Here is a 19253-nt window from a genome sequence, read left to right on the forward strand (position 1 = left end):
GACACTGAATGCAGCAAAAACCGAAATAAACTAAACTTTTACACCCCTACAAATGGGGAACATGAGAATCAAACTTACAATCGGACACTTAGAAGCATTGTTGTTTACGAAGCAATCTTCAAGGCAATTTGGTTTATTTCATTTACATAAGTCTCTGACTTCTTTACATGTTATAGAAGTCGTGAAATTGCTAAATGACTTCTGCATATAAGTAGTAAAACTACTATTCGATTTCTTTATGTGTTTTTTAAAATTTCATTTTTTTTTTATATTTACATATGGAAGTCATACACTACCAATGTGACTTCTCTACACACAATTGATTCCCATCAAAATTGGTAACTGATTAAAAATAGAAGAATAAAAATTTATCATTTCTAATCTAACGACCATACTGGCCATACAAATAAACCTTAAAAAAGAGAGGAGGTGAAAATATAAACTATTCCCATACAAGATGAAATTAGTTAATAACCAAAGTGGATGAAGAAAAAATAATAATTCCTAAATATAGTAAAAAATTAACATTTTTCTTCTAACTAATTGATTAAAATTAAGTGTTCAATTGAGACGTTTAAATGTATAAATTAATAATAAGATACAACACAATACTAAGATTTTTAAGTAACAAGATTTCAATATCTATTATTTGTATAAGAAAGACTTTGCTGATAAATGAAATATGTTAGTAAAAGATTATTGAAAAACATTTGATGATGGGAAAATTGTAGGCTTTATGAATAGAGAAGAAAAAAGAGTTTATCATTTTTTTGTTGTATGTTTTTTCTTATGTTATACTTTATATTGGATCCCTAAGGATGGTTTCAGACCAAACTTGCCTAAACTTTTATTCATAAAAACTGGAGAAATGATTACGGGTGGCAATACGGGTTAGCTAGGCTCAACCTGCCAAAATATGAGCTAGGTCGGGCTGACACTTATTGCTAAAAAGGCTCAAAATGTCAATCCAACTAATATTTGACAGGACTGAAAGGTCGGCGAATTGACCCATTTTTCTCTTCAAAACACACTTTTATAATCAATTCAATCACAACGTCAAAAATAAATAATCATTATGCCTCATAAATATCTTTTAAAACAAAAAATCACAAATCAAAGTCCAGAATCTCAAAATAACATAAAATCTTGTTTTAAAACTTGTAAGTTCTAAATAACAAGTTAATCTAGTCTTAAACTTTTAGACTCATAGTTCATAATAAAACATCTAATTCCTAAGTTTTAAACATTAGATGATCTGTTGGAAGAAGATGCATCATCTTTTCTATTACTACCACCATCAACGTCTTCCAAATCTTCTTCTTCTTCATCATTTATATTATCGTTAGAACAAATAAATAATAATTACATTTTTGATCATGGGTTGATGAAATTTTCATACACATATTCTTGTTGATGAAATAATGTATTTAAATGATAATTACATTATTGATCATTGGTTTCATAATAAAATGAAAATCATTAGAACAAATAATTTGATCTTGGGATGCCATGAAGAGGTACCACTAGGGGTGGCAATATGGGTCAGCCCAGCCCGACCCGCCTTTGGCCCGCCAAAATATGAGTTGGCATGGCCTGACTCTTATTGCTAAAAGGGTTCAATCCCCAACCCGACCTGCTAAAAATGGCAGGCTAAATAAGCTGGCCCGTCGGGCTAAGCCCATATTGTCATCCAATGACCTTTGCACAAAGAATGAGAGTAGAAGTGATACTTGGCACACAAAAAAGGAGAAGTGATACTTGGCATATGGAATTTGCACAAAATATGAGAGATGTATTGTTTTTTCAACACATTCTTTTCAGCTTTGAGTTAAGTGGGTACTTTATCTAATGGTTGATTGTTTTGGCACTTTAATTTCTCTAAATTATGACAAAGAATCAGAGATTTGGCTTCATGCTTCTTTAAGATGCATGGATGCACTTTAGAAGATACCGTGCAAATGTAATTATTGATTAAAAAATAATAGTTAATATCGCAACAAGATACATTTTCATCGTGCATAACAAACTATAAACTATAAACCGTGTTTGGAATAAAATTTAATAGTCTCAATATCCAACTATATGTTTAAAAGGTTATTGTATAATCAACTATGATAATACTTTTTGTTTGGGTATATCATAAGAATCTAGGTTATTCACTTCCTCCTGGTCTATCTTTAAAAATAACAAACAACAATCTTTTGTCATGTCCACTTTTTTTTAGAGTATAATATCTATACAGTAGTAGTATAAAAATTTATACGCAGTGAGTGTATCGTTCATCCATCACTCATTTATATTATTGTTGTTACCGATGCTTGCAACTATCCTAAATGGCACGAAATAATATTTATTGGCTGAGTCATGATCAGATCGTTCTCTTTAAGACGTTTTGTGGCACTGCCCAAAATGTGCAAGCAGACTATCAATCACGCTGTCCCTATGTCAAACAGCTCAGATCTCTGTTATCGAATTCTAACTACCCTATAAGAACCGATCTCGAATACACTCACCACAATATGGTTATCACTGTCAATTCTCGAAACTCTCACAATATAGCTACTGGTGTCAATTCTCGATATTCTTACAATATGGCTATCCATGCCAATTCTTTTCCTATTGACTAACAGTGTCAGTTCTCGAAATGCCCACAATTTGGCTACCTATGCCATTTCTTTTCCCTCAATACTGACTATTACTGTGAGTTCTCGAAATTCCTGCGATTTGGCTACATGTGCCAATTCTTAGTACGACGGAAAGAAAGGGAGAGAAGTTTGCCGGAAATGTATCGACAGAAAATATGAGGGAGAAAGAAAAAAACTGAATGAAAGCGCATTCAACTTGGGGTAAGAAAATATGAAGATAAGAGACTTCTATTTATAACATGTGATTTTTTCCATGTTCCTCATCTCTCCAATGTGGGACTTGAGAGTTGCTTTCATACAAAACTCTTCTATGTGGGACTTTGGAGTTTTTTAGATTTCACATCCACAACCATGTTCCAACAATCCCTCGCTTGAAATTAAAAAGTGATTTTCGAGAATATTTATGGTCTCAATAAGAATGTGCATAAACAAAGGTGTCATACGACTTGAACCATTGCATAGTGAATAAAATCTAGATTTTACTAGAGTGACTCGTAGTCTTGAACTCCATCTCCAGCATCAAACCACAAACAACCTTTTCAAAGGTATATTATGTAAAGTCAGTGCGTTAAAGACCATGCACGTCTATCCCAGTATAGTGAACGCTCTAGAAATTTATGCCCCAAAATTTCATAGGAAACATCCCCCACTTCCACATTCACATAGGTGAGTCTATCAATAGTACTCTTGTAGCCTAGGTACTCCACTCCAATTGGAGTATAGATCTCATTAAGAGTTTAACTCATCCTTACATATGCTACACGAATCATGCTTCTAATAATATTATAACATGTTCATTCTCATATCACTTCAGAACTTGTTATTACCCATTGAACCTATTTCTTGATATTTCCAGTCAGTTAGGTCGAGTTACCATCATGAGTGATCCTCGTTCTAAGGGCAATAGTCTCATACTCTTAGAATTATTATGGACTTTCTCTCTAGCTAGTCCTTTCGTTAAATGATCTTCTAATGTATTATCAGTGCGTACATGATCCACTTTAATAGCTCCTGTAGATAGTAACTCTCTAATGATGTTGTATTTATGACGTATTTGTCGTTTCTTACCGTTGTAAAATCGGTTCTCAATTTTTACAATAGTCGTGGTACTATCACAATGGATCAACACAACTGGTATATGTTTTTCCCATATGGGAATCTCTGCAAGTAAAATTATCAGCTAACTTACTTCTTCATTAGTTGTTGTTAATGCTATCATCTCAACTTCCATGGTGGATTGAACTAACATAGTATGTTTCTTGTTAGACTCTAGATAGTCTATCTCATCATTTATGGCTTCTTGCCACAAATCAACTTCCAAAGAAGTCAAAAATTCTTGGAGAATTGATGGATTATCCTCCAATACCATATAATCAGGTCTATACTCTCTAACAATTATTGGTCTCTTACTTCTTCTAGGTTTTATTTCAAACCTTTCATTTTTTTATCATTATCTTTAATCACAAGTATGTGACTAGTTGATGTGCCCCTACTATTCCTCAATTTAAAAAGGAATTTCTCTTCATTGAAGTCAACATCGTTAGACTTAATGATCACTTTTGTGTTAAGGTCATAAAACTTGTACGCTTGTTGTTTAAAGCATATCCAACGAATACACATTCATAGGTTCTACGAGTTTAACTCTCTAAGGGCATATCATCATAAATGATTTCATGAGCAATTCTATGTATCTTATAGGACTGGGGCTCTACTAATTTATTATCAGTCATTTGATACTTGGGGTAATGGTAACATCATATATATTTTTTTTATCTTAACTTCCTTAGTATCATATTTCTTTATTTCTCAAGTGCATACCAAATTAATTTGGCAGACATATATGAGTTGTAGTAATTATAGAGATTATCTGACAACTAATCCAGACTGAACTTCATAAAAGTAATTATTTTCATTCCAGAGAGCTATTTCAATAGCCAAATTATTTCTTTCCTTTTTCAGCTTTTGGGCAACTTTTGTCATAGTGATAAAAAAATTTATCTTATATTGCCACCATTCGAAATTTGTCTTATCAAACTAAAATGGTTTGTTCAGGTCATAGATGTTTGGTCTAGTAATATTATCTACGAATGTCATTGCAGTAGAAATTGTCTTAAAATTATTGTTAGTGTTGCTTGCAACAATTCTAAAAAACACGAAATAATATTTATTGTCTGAGTCACGACCAGGTCGCTCTCTTTAAGACGTTTTGTGGTACTTCCCAAAATGTGCAAGCAGACTATCAATCACGTCGTCCCCAAGATAAAACAGTTTGAATCTCTATTATCGAATTCTAACTGTATTGTAAGAACCAATCTCGAATACACCCACCATAATATGACTATCATTGCAAATTCTCAAAACTCTCGCAATATGGCTACCAATGTCAATTCTCACAATATGACTAGTTGTGTCAATTATTTTCCTACTATACTAACTACGAGTATTAATTCTCGAAATGCCCACAATTTGGCTACATGTGCCAATTCTTTTCCCTCAATACTGACTACTGGTGTCAGTTCTCGAAATTCCTACAATTTGGCTACATGTGCCAATTCTTAGTACCACAGAAAGAAATGGGGAGAAGTTTGCCAGAAATGCATTGACAGAAAATATGAGAGAGAAAGCAAAAGTTAAATGAAAGTGCATTCAACTTGGGGCAAGAAAATATGAAGATAAGTGAATTCTATTTATAACATGAGATTTTTTCCATGTTCCTCATCTATCCAATGTGGGACTTGAGAGTTGTTTTCTTACAAAACTCTTTTATTTGGGACTTTGGAGTTTTTTAGATTCCACACCCACAACCATGTTCCAACAATTACTTTATTCAAGAGTCAATGATCATTAAACATAAATGATAGATGATACAATGACAGTGTAAAAAACTCTTAAAATGCATACATATTTTTTTCTCTTTTTTAATAGGATCACATTAATAACATGTTTGGTTACACATGAATAAGTGTTAGGGTGCCAGTGTTTGGGTGGGTGCTATTGTGACACAAAATATGTCTACAATAGCATCTGTATGTGTAAGTCTTTTGAGTTGGTGGAAGGTGGATAATGTGGTGAAGTTGAGTGTTGCCTAGTTAGAGTGATGAGATTGTCGTATGCGAATGTCATATAGGGAATGACAAAATCTGAAGTGACTAGTTCTAGGGTACTTAACCTCCAATCCTTAATACCACATGAGCTCCTTGTATTGGCAAAAGATAAAATGGAATGTGAAATAATTGTTGTTACAAGTTAATAGGAGTTTCTTTATATAATCCAACACAATAAATATGCTCATCAATACCTACCATGACTGGAAACTTTGGGGTTGGGCAAATAGGTAGCTGTAAAAATTGTGCAACTTGGATTGCATAACATTGTGTGAATTACTCGTATCCACTAATACAGTCACTGTAGTATGCTCATCAATACCTACCATGACTGGAAACTTTGGGGTTGGGCAAATAGGTAGCTGTAAAAATTGTGCAACTTGGATTGCATAACATTGTGTGAATTACTCGTATCCACTAATACAGTCACTGTAGGGGTGAGCATGGGCCATATTGGGATGGGTTAAGGCTTGTATTTACTGACCCTAAATATTTGTCGAGTCACTTTTTTGAACTTGGACCTGAAGCTAACCCGACTCTAAATAGAGATCGGGTCAGCTTTTAAACCAGATCCGACCCTAGACCCGATTAAATATAATGCATACTCATTTTAGATAAAGACTTCTCAACATTATTTATTATTATGAATATGTAATTTGATATATAAAATGATATATGTATATATATTATTAATCATGTATATATTATGGAAAAATTAAAGAATAAATGATACTTTTGACCAAAAGAGTATCATTATTCTATACACATTTGAGTAGAAACACATACAAACATGATGAACGAGTGACCCTGGGACGGGATGGGTCGGATCATGCTTGGTCTCTACCTGACCCTAAATATTGATTGGGTCTATTTTTTTAACCTGAACTTGACCCTAAACCCGATCAGACCCGATCATATTCGGACTCGATCATGATCGGGTCGTGTCGGGTGAGCGGATAGGGTCGGATCTTGCTCACCCCTAAGTCACTGTATGTCCAAAAATATGGCCTTCAGATTTAAGAGTCTTTGGAGATGGGTTACATTGTAGAGCAGATCGGATAAGTGGAAGTGAATAATTTTTTATTGGTCTATGTCATGTGATATGCATTCCACACCCAACATTGGTAAATTATGGTCATTAGCAATTAGACCCTCACTACCTTCCTCACTCAGCATCAAGAGGAATTGCTTTGGTTGGCAACAGTTTCCTGAAACGAACTTTCTATCGCAATTATAACATAGTCTTTATGTGCGTTGTTCCTGCATTTGAGTTGCAGTGGGTCTTTTTATGGGCAGAGTGTGAGATGTAGTTTGACTAACACCATTAAGTCCAATCGTCTTGGGACTGGTTATTGTAGTTGTTTGGGAGCGTCATGGATGATTTGATGTGGCCTTTGCCGCAACGATTTTACTTTCCACAATCTTGCCAACCCAATTGCATTAATCACTGAAAAGGCTTGCTGAATTTCTAGTTCACGCCCAATCTCTGGATGAAGTCCATATAAGAAATAGTTGAGCGATATTTCAGGAGTCATTCCCACTACTTGATTTGAGAGACGTTCAAATCTGGTTTGGTAACTGTGACAGTAGCAGTTTGTTTTAATTTAAATAGTTCAGCTTGAGGATTCGCAAATGTGGATGGTCCAAAATGTACCACTAGAGTTGTTGTGAAGTCTTCCCAACTTGTTAATTGATTGGTCTGAAACATCCACTTATACCAACTTAACGTGTTTCCTTTCATTGAAAATGCTACGACTTCAAGGCGTTGAAAGGGAGCGACTTGATATAAGTTGAAATATTGTTATGCTTGGAACAACCAATCTTGTGGTTATGTACCATCAAATGGTTGTAGTTGTAATTTTAGAGGTTTTATATTTCCTAGTGCCGAAAACAGTCCACAACCATATGGAGTTGCTAGTGGTCTTGGTTGGGAGCCATATGGTGGCGGTGGTGTTGGTTGAAAGCCATATGGTGGTGGTGGTGGTGGTGTTTGTGTTGTGTTTGTTGTTAACCTTGCGATCTTTTCCACTAACCCATTAAGGGTGCTTTCCATGCGGGCTTCCGTGGACGCCTGGAATAGATCCTGTCGTTCATTCATGTTCTGCTGCATGACAACTAATTTTTTCAGAGCAATCACATTGGAAGCGTCCTCCTTGGTAGAGTGTGTGGGTGAAGAAGATGAAGTAAGTTTATGAGGTATGAGAACAACAATGACAGTACCAATGTTAAAGTGATATCCTAGTAGTGAAGAATTCTAATATACTAAAGGAAAACTAAGAATCATAAAAAAGATGTAATTTTTATTGATGCTCTTTGAATGAGGGTTAGTATTAACTAAATAATACTGAAACTTAACCTATGGATTGATAAAATATAATCTCAATCCAATTATATGGAAATTAAATCTAAAAATAACAAAATGTAATCTTATCATAATCTTCTCCTAATTACATAAGATAATCTTTAAATTTAGGAGGTAGTTTTATATCTCTTTTGGGCTTCCTGTGATATTGGACTCAGAGTGTGATCTAGATAGTTCAATAGTAAAGGTGGTAAATAAATGAATTTGTATGAATTTAGATTTGGATATTAATGGATAGATACAAAGCCACTCATTAATCCATATAAATTCATTTAAAGTTTTAAACTATATCTTAAGTTATTCAATTCTTCCATATCTAAACTTAATAAATTCATATACATTCAATTCATCAAGGACTTCATTTTCATGGATTTGCATGGATATCCAATCTATTTGATTTTTTTATTAGAACACTATTGAAGAAAATCATTATTTTAAAAATTGCTATCTCACTAAATCATTTTTTAAATCACTTTTAAAAATGATTTTTTTTAAAAAAAAGTAATTTAAAAACACTTTTAAAAAATGATTTTTTGAACTTTTAAAAAGAATATTTATTTACAATATTCTACGTGACGTAGGTTCTATGTGTAAAGTTTTTTTATAGACTACAATATATATGTATAGTGTAAATATTTATACATAATCATCATATCGTTCACCATTCATTTAAATTATATTTTTAAAAAGTCAATGATGATTAAATATAAATGATAAACGATACAATGACAATATATAAAGTTTATACACATGTGAGTTATATATATATATATATATATATATTATACTTAACAATGAACTTTTACTATTAACTACATAATATTTCCTTTAATTCATATCAATTTAATAAAAAAATATTAAAAGCAAGTGAAAATCATGAAAGAATTTGTTTGAATTTAATTTTCTTAGATACAAAATTAAAAAATAAATAACGTTTTTAATTTTTTGTTTGTTAGATGGATTGAGTATCCACCCAAATAGATATATCAACAGGTATCTATTAGATATAATGAATAAATTTGAATTCATCTATTGTCAATATTATTCATTAGATATATTCATTTAAATCTATTAAGTAAAATTATAGATAATTTTATCACCTCTACACATTGGCATACCCATCAAACGTGGTTCTAACTAAAAGCTACAACTAGTAGTGTTGACATATAACCATGGTAGTTAAACTCGTGAGTTAACTCGTAGGATCGGTAGATCTTACGAGTTTTCAAGAGTTAGCGAGTCACGTGCCCACTTTGAATGCGATGTCACCATTGCTGGTGAGATCGTCGGGAAAGACCGTAGGATCGTGAAATCGGAAAGATCTTACGAGTTACTGTTTTTTTTATTTTTACAAAAGCCGCAAATTGTAAAATCCTAATCTTCTAAACCCGAATAGAAGGAAAACCCATGACCCAAAATCATTTGACCCACCCAAAATTATTTTAAACCCTAAAGCAACATAAAAAATATACCATACCAGAAATTAATTTCCATGTGAAAGAAGTCCAAAAGTTTCTCTCATGTAAGTTTTTCTTCTCCATCTTCAACATACTTACTGTGTTCTTTGTGAAAATAATATAATTTATCTCTATTATTTGAACAAAAACCATTAATGAAGATGAAGAAGTCAATGAAGATGATTATCTTGATATGCCCTTACGTGATTTGATTTATTGATTTAGATCACACTTTAGTTGATTGTGTTGACATGTTAGTTTTGCAATTATATGAGACATAATACTTTAATATGAATATATTTTGATGTTGAAGTTTAAGTTTTATCAAGTGCTACTTGTTAATTTTGTTATTTATCGCAATAGAGAAAGCTGAAGTTTTTATTATCTTGTGTATATGTATATATAAAAAAAATCAATATTTGGTAAGATCTTACGATCCATGTTACAATCACACATTTTACGTTTTCATCTACCCTTTCCGATTTTACGTAAGATCTCGATCTTGTCAACTATGCATATACCCCTCAGACTCAGATAATTATAACCAAAAGTTACAACTAGTAGCATTAAGCCATCAGGCCAAATGTGATTCTGTAGCTCCCTAACAAGAAAGTGAAGAAACCAAACATGCTTTGAAAGACAGTAGATTTTTTTGTAAAAAATTGCACTTTTCAAATACTGTGTAATGATACCAAAACTTGTCAGGACAAATTGTCATAAAAAAAGTCAACACAAGTCTAGGCATGTGCAACAACTACAGAAGTTCAAAGCATATGAGTTAAATATCTAAATCAACACATGACAGATTCGTTTTCCACACTTAAAAAACAGCATTCCAAAGTCTACTCGTCATCCTTGGTTTTTGATTTCTTTTTCTTCTTCTTAGTCTCAACAGCAGCTTCCAGTACTTCGGCATTATCAACCTTTTTATCCTTCTTTTTCTTCTTCTTCTTGGCATCATCATCTACAACTTGATCATCAAGCTCCACCTCCTGGTCCAGTTTCCTCTTCTCTTTCTTTTTCTTCTTCTTCTCTGATTTATGATCCTCAGATGCATCACCATTTGTATTTTCTGTGGGCTTCTCAACAGCTATGTCATCACCACCCTTTTGCTTCTTCTTGGTTTTCTTGCTTGAAGGTTCAACAGGAACTTCTTCTGTTTCCATCTCTGTATCTGCATCAATTACTTTATAAATCAGTACAATCCCACAATTACCCGATGCATATGTACATCAGGGAACCAAACATATATTCTTCTCAAGTTAAAACAAAATCGAACTTTCACCCTATAACCTCAACCAATAAAGGGAAAAACAAGGATATTTCCACAATATAAGTCAGAAGTAAAGAGATATAAATCAATATCAAATCATTGGTTCCCTACCCTTGTTATCAGCACTTTCTATAGCAGACCTCATGACATCTATGTTCTTACGAGGGGCAACTCCCTTATCATAAAAGTCAAGTCGCTCCTCAACTTGCTCACGCAGTTTCTCCCCAAATGCAGTACTACCCGTTTCCCTTTCTGCATTACAGTACAGAATAAAATCATTAGACATGCAAAGAGGTGCTAAGGGCTAAGTAACACATAAGAGATGACAAAAATTAATGTCAGAAACAAACCAGAAAAGCAGTCAATCCGTGATGCAATTGAACATTTGTTAGCAAGATAGCGAGCCATGCGACCCTTATTTTTGGCAGATGCTCGCCCAATGAAAGAAGAGTGGAATATGAGACCATATTTGGGAGTGTTTCCTTTTGTTTTTAATGCCCTGAATAGAAAATGGGGAAAGTTAACGATATATTTGAAATTAAAGCACACCAGAAAAGTAGCATTAACATCAGAGACAAAAGTTAGCTGTTGTCATGACAAAACACATAACCTATCAATCTATCATAATGGAAACAACAAATTCTCACAGTTCAATATATAAGCCTTGTCATGTTAGTCTCTATAAACAAATAAGCAGTACAAACTTTTAAAAAATCCAAACAGGTGTTGGAGTTAAAAACCTAAACAAAGCCTTCTCTGCACCAAGGATTTGAAGAGTCGAGGAGGGGCACTTGGCTAAATTTGTGAGGCTACCAGCATGAGAAATTAAACGAGCACCAACAACTTCACCAATTAAGGAGGCCAAATTAGGTGCAATGTCACTCATTTTAGTAACAAGGTAATCATACAGCTTACGCCTATACTCAGATAGGTCCATCACTCGCTGTGCAAATTGCTGGACATTAATCAAGTCCACTGGTGATAAATCCTGTCCTGAAGAAAACCAAGAGAAAGAAGATTTAGATAGAGAATGATACAAAGTTGACTGCAATTTATACAAGTACAAAAACGAGAATTCTACCCATGGAGGATTTGGCAGCATCCACAATCTCCTTTGCTTTATCTTCATCTCCAACTATGTCAGTTAAGTCTGAAATATTGTCTCCAGTCAACTTCGACTTGTCCTCAATAAACTTTGTAAGTTTGGCATACAGATAATTATCATTTACAATCTTCACCAGCTCAGGAAAATGCCATGAATACCATTCTCTGCACACAGTTCATGAATCAGCAGCAAATTTAACTCTACAAGTTTATTAATTCTTTCAAAGGAAGTATACTATTTTGAACAGCAGAGTACTGATTCTAGATTTAACTATTCAATATCAAACATATACTACCTGACTCTCATGGAGAACGAATTGATATCTTTATCGAGTGTATCAAGGAGGAAGATTGCTTGAATAACCATATTGTCGACTCGGTTAACATTAAATTTGACCTTTGCTCTGCTGTAACTATGCCCCAGACCAAGTTGAGCCTTTTCCAAATCTCCAGTCTAGGGAATCCAAATACGAGAGAAAATTTAATAACATAATAAGAGAGCTATTTCTATTGGATAAACACAAAAAAGAAATAGCTATGAGTATAAAAGCTAGCTAACCTTGAGATCACCGACAAACTTATCAAAATGGAGGCGCACACCGCGAATCAACTCTAGTACAAATTCATTGCTTTGGCAAGGGATTTTGGTGAGCTCCGATATCTGGTTACCGATCTTAGGATCCACTACACCTAAACTGAACTTAGACTTTTTACCTTCTTTCACTTTAGGCAAATTAGTCTCCAAAACAGTCCTAAGCTCATCAGTTAACAAACCTGAACTCAACATCAAATAAAATAACCACAACTCAAATCAATTCAACATTCAACCAAACACGCAATCAACTAAATTCAACATTTTGATATCGAGATTGGTTAAGCTACCTTCAGAGATGGCATTGCACTGTGTAAGAGCATCAAGAGCGGAGGTAAAAGGATTGAAAGAGCGAAGCTTAACAACCTTACCGAACCGATTCAAATCAGAAACAGAGTTGCGAACAGCTTCGGTGTTTTGCCCGATTTCGTCAAGACCGTGAGCCTCAAACAGAGCATAACCAGAAGCGGATTCGTGAAGCAGGAATAGCGCCATTTAATACTCAAAACCCTACAACAAAACTAAGTAAGTAAGCGAAAAAGAACAAAACAAAGATAAATAAGGTGATATGTTCTAATATATAGGTAGATAAGATGCGTATATAAAAACTGAGATGATTCAATTAGAAAACAAAAATTAGTTTGAGCGTGAAGTGATAGCGAGTGAAGTTATATGAAAAAACAAAGAAGGGAGTTGAGCTAAAAGGGAGTTAGTGGCGAGAGTGGAAGAGAAAGGAAGAGACTTACGAACGGCTGCTACCTGCGTCGTGTGAGTGTTTGTTAAAACCACTGCCGCTTCAAAAGGGCATTTAAAGGGTTTAGGGTTTTCAACGCAGAACCAAGTGTCCATTATCGTGCGGTAAATATGACTCGAAATTGAACCGGACGAATTAAAATTTGTGGTTTAGTTCTATGGTTTGGTTGATTTTTTTATATAAAACCGGTTATACTTGGTTTTTTTTGTAGCCACTAAGGTTATTAGTTACCTTTTCGGTAATGAGCTAATTATTTTTTGGTGTGTGACTCTCTATCTAAATAAGTATTTCAATCCTTCATAGGCTTAAAATAGTGAAAACCAAATCACATATTATATAAAAGTAAATATCAAATGCTAAAGTATAATTATATAAAAGTAACAATATTGATAAGATTTACCAATAATGTAAAGATTTATAAACGGTTAATATATTATTTATCATTTATTTGTATTAGTTTTACTTAAGAATTAATGATGATTGGAAATGAATGTTAGATAATTTAGTAACAGTGTATAAAACTCTTACATCATTAATGCAAATACTCTTTTTAATGTAAAACTCAATTTGAACTATTCCATTCTTTAGAAACCAATCTTTACTAATAAAAGACATTGGTATTTATTTGTTTGGGAATCTTATTTTGGTTCATTAAAATAATTTAATAGCCTAACTCTAAGTTTAAATTTATCAGTTTTTTGAATTAAATCAAATGAACATATTGAGTGTTGTACTGTTTAAATAATTCATGAATAGCTTAACTTATTATTGATTTCACAATAGTAGGTGATGATGTTTTCCAAAGTTATACCAAAAAAGAAATACTATCCTTGTTCGGCCCAACAGCTTCTGCTATTGGCCCAAACTGTGTTGATTAGCAATATCAATTAGCAGCTGTAGGTACAATTTTGGACAATTTTCCATACATATGGATATATAACCCTGCCTGCCTCAGGAGTAGAGACTAATGCTATACGCCTACACACAGGGCTGATTCGGTATTCATTATTTAGTTCGATAAATTTGGTTCATGAACTAAATGAGATGAACTTGAGCTAAAAATTAAGCTCCTTAAATAAACGAGTCAAACTTTAATTGGATATAGTTCGACTTGTTAGATTCATGAGCTGACTCAATAAATTTTTATATATATTTACTTATTTATATATATAAAAACTAATTTTTATGTTCATTTTATTATGAAATATACATTATTTTTTATATTTATTGATATTATATATAAAAAATAGATTAGATTTATAATATAAAACATTTTCAAGTATTTTTTAAAATTTAATTAGTTATTTGAGTTGTCCAAATAAACCGTTCGAACTGAATTGAACAGTTCGTGAACTTTAACCGAGCCAAATTCAAGCTAAAAAAATAAGTCGTATCGAACCCAAGTCGAGTTTCGAGCTGAGCTAATCCTTATCGAGCTAAATCAAACTGAGTTCTGATTCGACTAGTTTCCAGCCCTACCTACACCTTAAGGTTTAAAGAAGATAGAGTGAAATGTAATGAAATAAAAATAATAATAAAAGTGTAGAAAGTGAAGCATCTTCTCATTGTTTGGAACCAACAAAATGCTAGTCCAATAGTGTAGGTTTCACTAGATCCCCTGGATGACCAAAAGGTCAATAGTATAATTCCTGAAAACGACATTTATTGAGAAGAACATACACATAACCTAAAAGTGATTAGTTCCTTCCTCAAAAGGGTGAGGAGACACCCTGGTAATACGAAGAGAAATCTTCCCATTATCTGGAGGAGAATGATATGAAATAAAATGTAAAAAAGACTTACAAATTCCACTCCTATCTTTTCATTATAAAAAAACTAGGGAGCAATAGAACCTTTCATCCCGTTCCATTCCCAATCCCATGTTGCTTTATTTATTATGATTCATCTAGCACTTTGTAAGGTCTTAGATAGAAATTCCAAGAAATGTGTGCAATTCTCGATAGTGGAAAATTTTTTATATAGTCAGCGTATTATCATCCATCATTTATTAATATAATTGACCCATTAAATAAAAATAATATTCATGAATAATGAATAATGCAACCAGAATGTAAAAACTTTACACTTACGGTGGACATGTATTAAACTCATGACAAATGTCGTTTGGTATCAGCACTAATAATCTGATATACATCAAAATCAAAGCAATGTCAATATTCGAATCCAAAACAATAACAATTTCATAGCCAGTTGAATCTAAGGAAGCAAAGTAATAGAAACTTAAGAAGACATCCATGACTAAATTTCATCAAACTCCGGGAGCCTCGGTCATTTCTTGTTCCACAGTGCTTGGGATAACTGGGTAGTAATGGTAATGGAGTTCCCCAACATCATCACCAGACAATTTCTTCCAACCATTTGGTCCAACATAGTACACTACAATGATGTAGATCCACAGATTAGTGAGACAATAGCTTCATGTGTTACAAATAAATGGCTATAACTATGTGTCTAAAATAGCGGGTGGAAAATGCTGACCTAGTCAGTAGTAACTAAAATGATGCACCTGTACAAACTGATGCATAATTGCTAAACATGTTTTCAACCATTTCATCCTACCCAGTTAGAAAGTATAGACTATATTTTAAATTGTCCGGAAACAGATAGAAAGACGCCTCGGGCAAGCATGTGGATAATTGTGCTCAAATAAAAATGCATGTGACCCACACAAGACATGATGAATAAGCTATAGCATTTTTTTCTGTTGGTGGGAGGGGGAGAAATGAAATGTCAGACTCAGAAGCACAGATATAATGTCAATATGAAGATGCAGCTTGCAAGTGGTCTATATGGAAGAAAGAAAAGGTACCACTAGCAACTCCACCACTAGCTCCATCACGAAAGGTTGCATGATAAATTGCTCGTCGAGCCAGTTCAGAAGCTTCCTCAATTGACATGTCATACTTGTATCTAGAAGTACAAAAAATGTGGATGAAAATTGATGAGGAGCTCTATGTGATATATAGAAAACAAAACAGTTTAACTAACCCGCTGTCCAATACACCATAAGCATATGGTGAACCAGATCCAACAGAGAATCGAGTGCCTTTCAGTCTTCCTCCTTCACTATCAACATAATACAGACCAGGACCCTGAAAAGTGATCCATTATGGGGTACTGTAGGAGTATAGGACCAGCAGAGTAAAAGCCATTTAGTAATTGGAATATGTAGATTACCGTCTCATCCCATCCAGCAATCATGGTACCAACAGATAATCCCATTCCACGATAAGAGTATAAAATATTTGCAAGTAGCTTTGAGGCTCCTGTTACTGAAATTCTTCGTTTGTTTGCTAACTCATGCAACCGACACTAAAGAGAGTATAACTGAATCAGATAAACAATCGTATTGGAAAGCAAAAGATTAAATGATAAAAATTTGTACAGCTTGTAAAGTATAGTCCTTTTAGTTCAAGTGAATTAAGACATTTAGTTCTACTAACTGGAAAAATGAAGGGTCTGAAAACCATAGGAATTTAGGCATATAGAAACGTTTAGTAAATCAGAAAATTGATCAAGAGTTCCGCATATATAAATGTTGATACGAAACATGCATCAAGCCATCAACATAAGTATTACGAATCCAAAATGTAAATGGAAGACAATGAACAAAAGGTGATGTACGTGAACTATGAAGGTAAAAACGGCGTAAAGGGCCCATGAAGTAACACAATGAAACAATGATGATTTTCTGTTGGCAAAAGTACAAGCCTACTACAGTTTTAACAACCATCCAAGACCATTAGCATGTCCCCATTAGGCCCACAACCGCAAACAATAATATTTAAAGGGTTTGTCTGACTGTGTCCAAGGGCACATTTTAACAAGCCAAAATGGATAAGTTTACATTAGGAATCGATGAACAAACAATTATTGATGCACATGGATTTCATAAATGCACCGATTCCCAATGCAAACGTAGCTATTTTGGGTGAGTTAAAACGGGTCCTTCACACATTAAAAAAATCGTTCTGTAAACCTTCTGGGGTTTCAAGTGAAGTAGATTTTATAGAGAAGATAACCCCATCAGGTTTGAAGGCACAGAATCAATAAGATGGTTTATCTGAATTGAGTTATAGTAATGATATATCCTCCTCCTAAATCCTCTCACCCACAAGAAAGTGACATATGTCACTCGTAAACTAATCATTAACAAAGAAAGTATCACTTTGTGATATATCACTTTCTTGTGGGTAGGAGGATTTAGTAAGAGGATATATCATTTTCCATTGAGTTATTATACGTAGTTTGATGCAAAACCATTACTGCTATACAGTACCATTCTCGGCATTAGAGTATCTACTGGTCTAGATGTTTTCTAAGGAAAAGCATCTACACTAATGTGCATACAATAATATAAGAGTAAAATACACCAAGCAAAAGAGAATAAGGCAGACAAAAAAAGTGATATTATGCAATTTCAAAAAATAGCATGCATCACCTTAATCCCAAGATTCCTGTGCCAAAATTGGCAATCAGCGGCTCCTCCAGCCATCGTCCCAAGCATATATGGATTGATTTCAATAATTTTCTTCACGGACTGAGATGCTACAGATAATCAAGCACAAAGGTTAACATTAAACAAATAAACACATTGTCTAACTAGCATCAATATAAACAATTAACAAAAAAATCATCTTTCCACAATGGGTTTGATATCAAAACATATGAAAAGATGAAACAAGAGTTGAAGACTCACATATATATCCACCCATACTAGCGCGAGAATCAGCAGCTACCATAACACCATCTTTAAATATAAAAGCCAGAGTTGTAGTACCCTTTGCAGGCTTCACCATTTGAATAGCTTCTTTCACAAACCCATCAAACTAAAAAACAAACACATAAAACTTCATAAGACCACTAACCCAGAAGATAAATTTCAACACTTTTAACCTATTAGTAATTCAATTGAAACCCTATTAACAATATATAAAAATCGTAATTTTAAAAATTTGCAAGGTGAACAAAAAGTTACTCACATCGTTTGAATTTGGAAGATCGAATGATGTTGAAGACGAAATTTCTCCAATGATATTGCTTTGAATTCCAAGTTGTGTGGAGAATGATTCAAGACCACTGGTATCAAGCTTCATGATTGTAAACCTAACCAGAAAAAAATCATTTTTTTATAAAAATAATAATATTATTTCCGTAAATAACAAAATATTATATTGGGAGAAAGATAAGCTGAAATACCGATTGTGAGAGAAATGTTGCAGTGTGAGATCTGTGTTGTGCAATCTTGAAGAGAAAGAAAACTGTTGCTGATTTGGGGAAAAGGAAAGAGGCTCTATGGGCTGATAACTACACTATTGGTGTGGACCAGCCCAACCCAAATATATTTAAGTAACCATTTATTTTTCACTAGAAAAATGTATGCACCAAATGTCATACATCATTGTTGCATCATTCATATTTTATCTTATCAACATTGGTACTATATAATTTAAATAAATGATAAATGATATAATGACTGTGACAATACATAGATATTATATTCTTTATTTTTTTAGAAGATTAGACACTAAGAAGAAATCTCCATGCAACTATTTGTTTATCCTTCAAACAAAGAGTTGCATGGATATTATAAATAAAAAAAATCTTAAATTGAGTCCATGGTTTTTGTTCTCTTTTGCTCGGTGAATCTTTAAACTTGATACATAAGGCTTTAACCTATTCTGCATCTCTCTAACAACTATTGGGGCAATGATTCTATAAGGGATGATATGTATGGTGAGTTTTTTTAATTGTATATCGTCCTACACGAATAAGGTATCATATATCGTCCTACATGAATAATGTATCATATATCATCCTACATGAATAATGTATCACTTGAGACTGAAATAGTAAGAGAGAGTATGAATCATAATACAACATTCAAATGCTTTACCATGGCTTATGTTAGGGTTAAACATAAAAAAGGCAAATCTTTAGT

At 33.4% G+C, this 19253-nt stretch overlaps 2 protein-coding genes across 6 annotated transcripts; both read right to left on the minus strand.

Moving 5' to 3' along the window:
- On the minus strand, positions 10237-13385 carry LOC109357943 (nucleolar protein 56-like). Of its 5 annotated transcripts, none has more exons than XM_019601999.1 (9): positions 13280-13385; positions 12828-13047; positions 12505-12719; positions 12242-12399; positions 11923-12110; positions 11582-11834; positions 11192-11340; positions 10953-11093; positions 10237-10742 (listed from the first exon to the last, which is right to left on the minus strand). In XM_019601999.1, the coding sequence occupies exons 2-9, from the start codon at positions 13030-13032 to the stop codon at positions 10411-10413; spliced, it is 1641 nt and encodes a 546-aa protein (XP_019457544.1). In that variant the 5' UTR covers positions 13033-13047; positions 13280-13385; the 3' UTR covers positions 10237-10410. The 5 variants fall into 5 exon arrangements, with proteins under 5 accessions (XP_019457544.1, XP_019457546.1, XP_019457560.1 ...); XM_019602001.1 differs by having other exon boundaries at positions 13284-13379; XM_019602015.1 differs by having other exon boundaries at positions 13288-13373.
- Positions 15371-18630, minus strand: LOC109357964 (proteasome subunit beta type-5-like). Its single transcript, XM_019602024.1, has 8 exons — positions 18512-18630; positions 18295-18418; positions 18012-18141; positions 17754-17860; positions 16490-16624; positions 16301-16404; positions 16122-16222; positions 15371-15688 (listed from the first exon to the last, which is right to left on the minus strand). Exons 2-8 carry the CDS (start codon positions 18406-18408, stop codon positions 15561-15563), a joined length of 819 nt encoding a protein of 272 aa, XP_019457569.1. The 5' UTR covers positions 18409-18418; positions 18512-18630; the 3' UTR covers positions 15371-15560.

The sequence above is a fragment of the Lupinus angustifolius genome, chromosome LG01 (assembly GCF_001865875.1).
Source record: "Lupinus angustifolius cultivar Tanjil chromosome LG01, LupAngTanjil_v1.0, whole genome shotgun sequence".
NCBI lineage: Eukaryota > Viridiplantae > Streptophyta > Magnoliopsida > Fabales > Fabaceae > Lupinus > Lupinus angustifolius.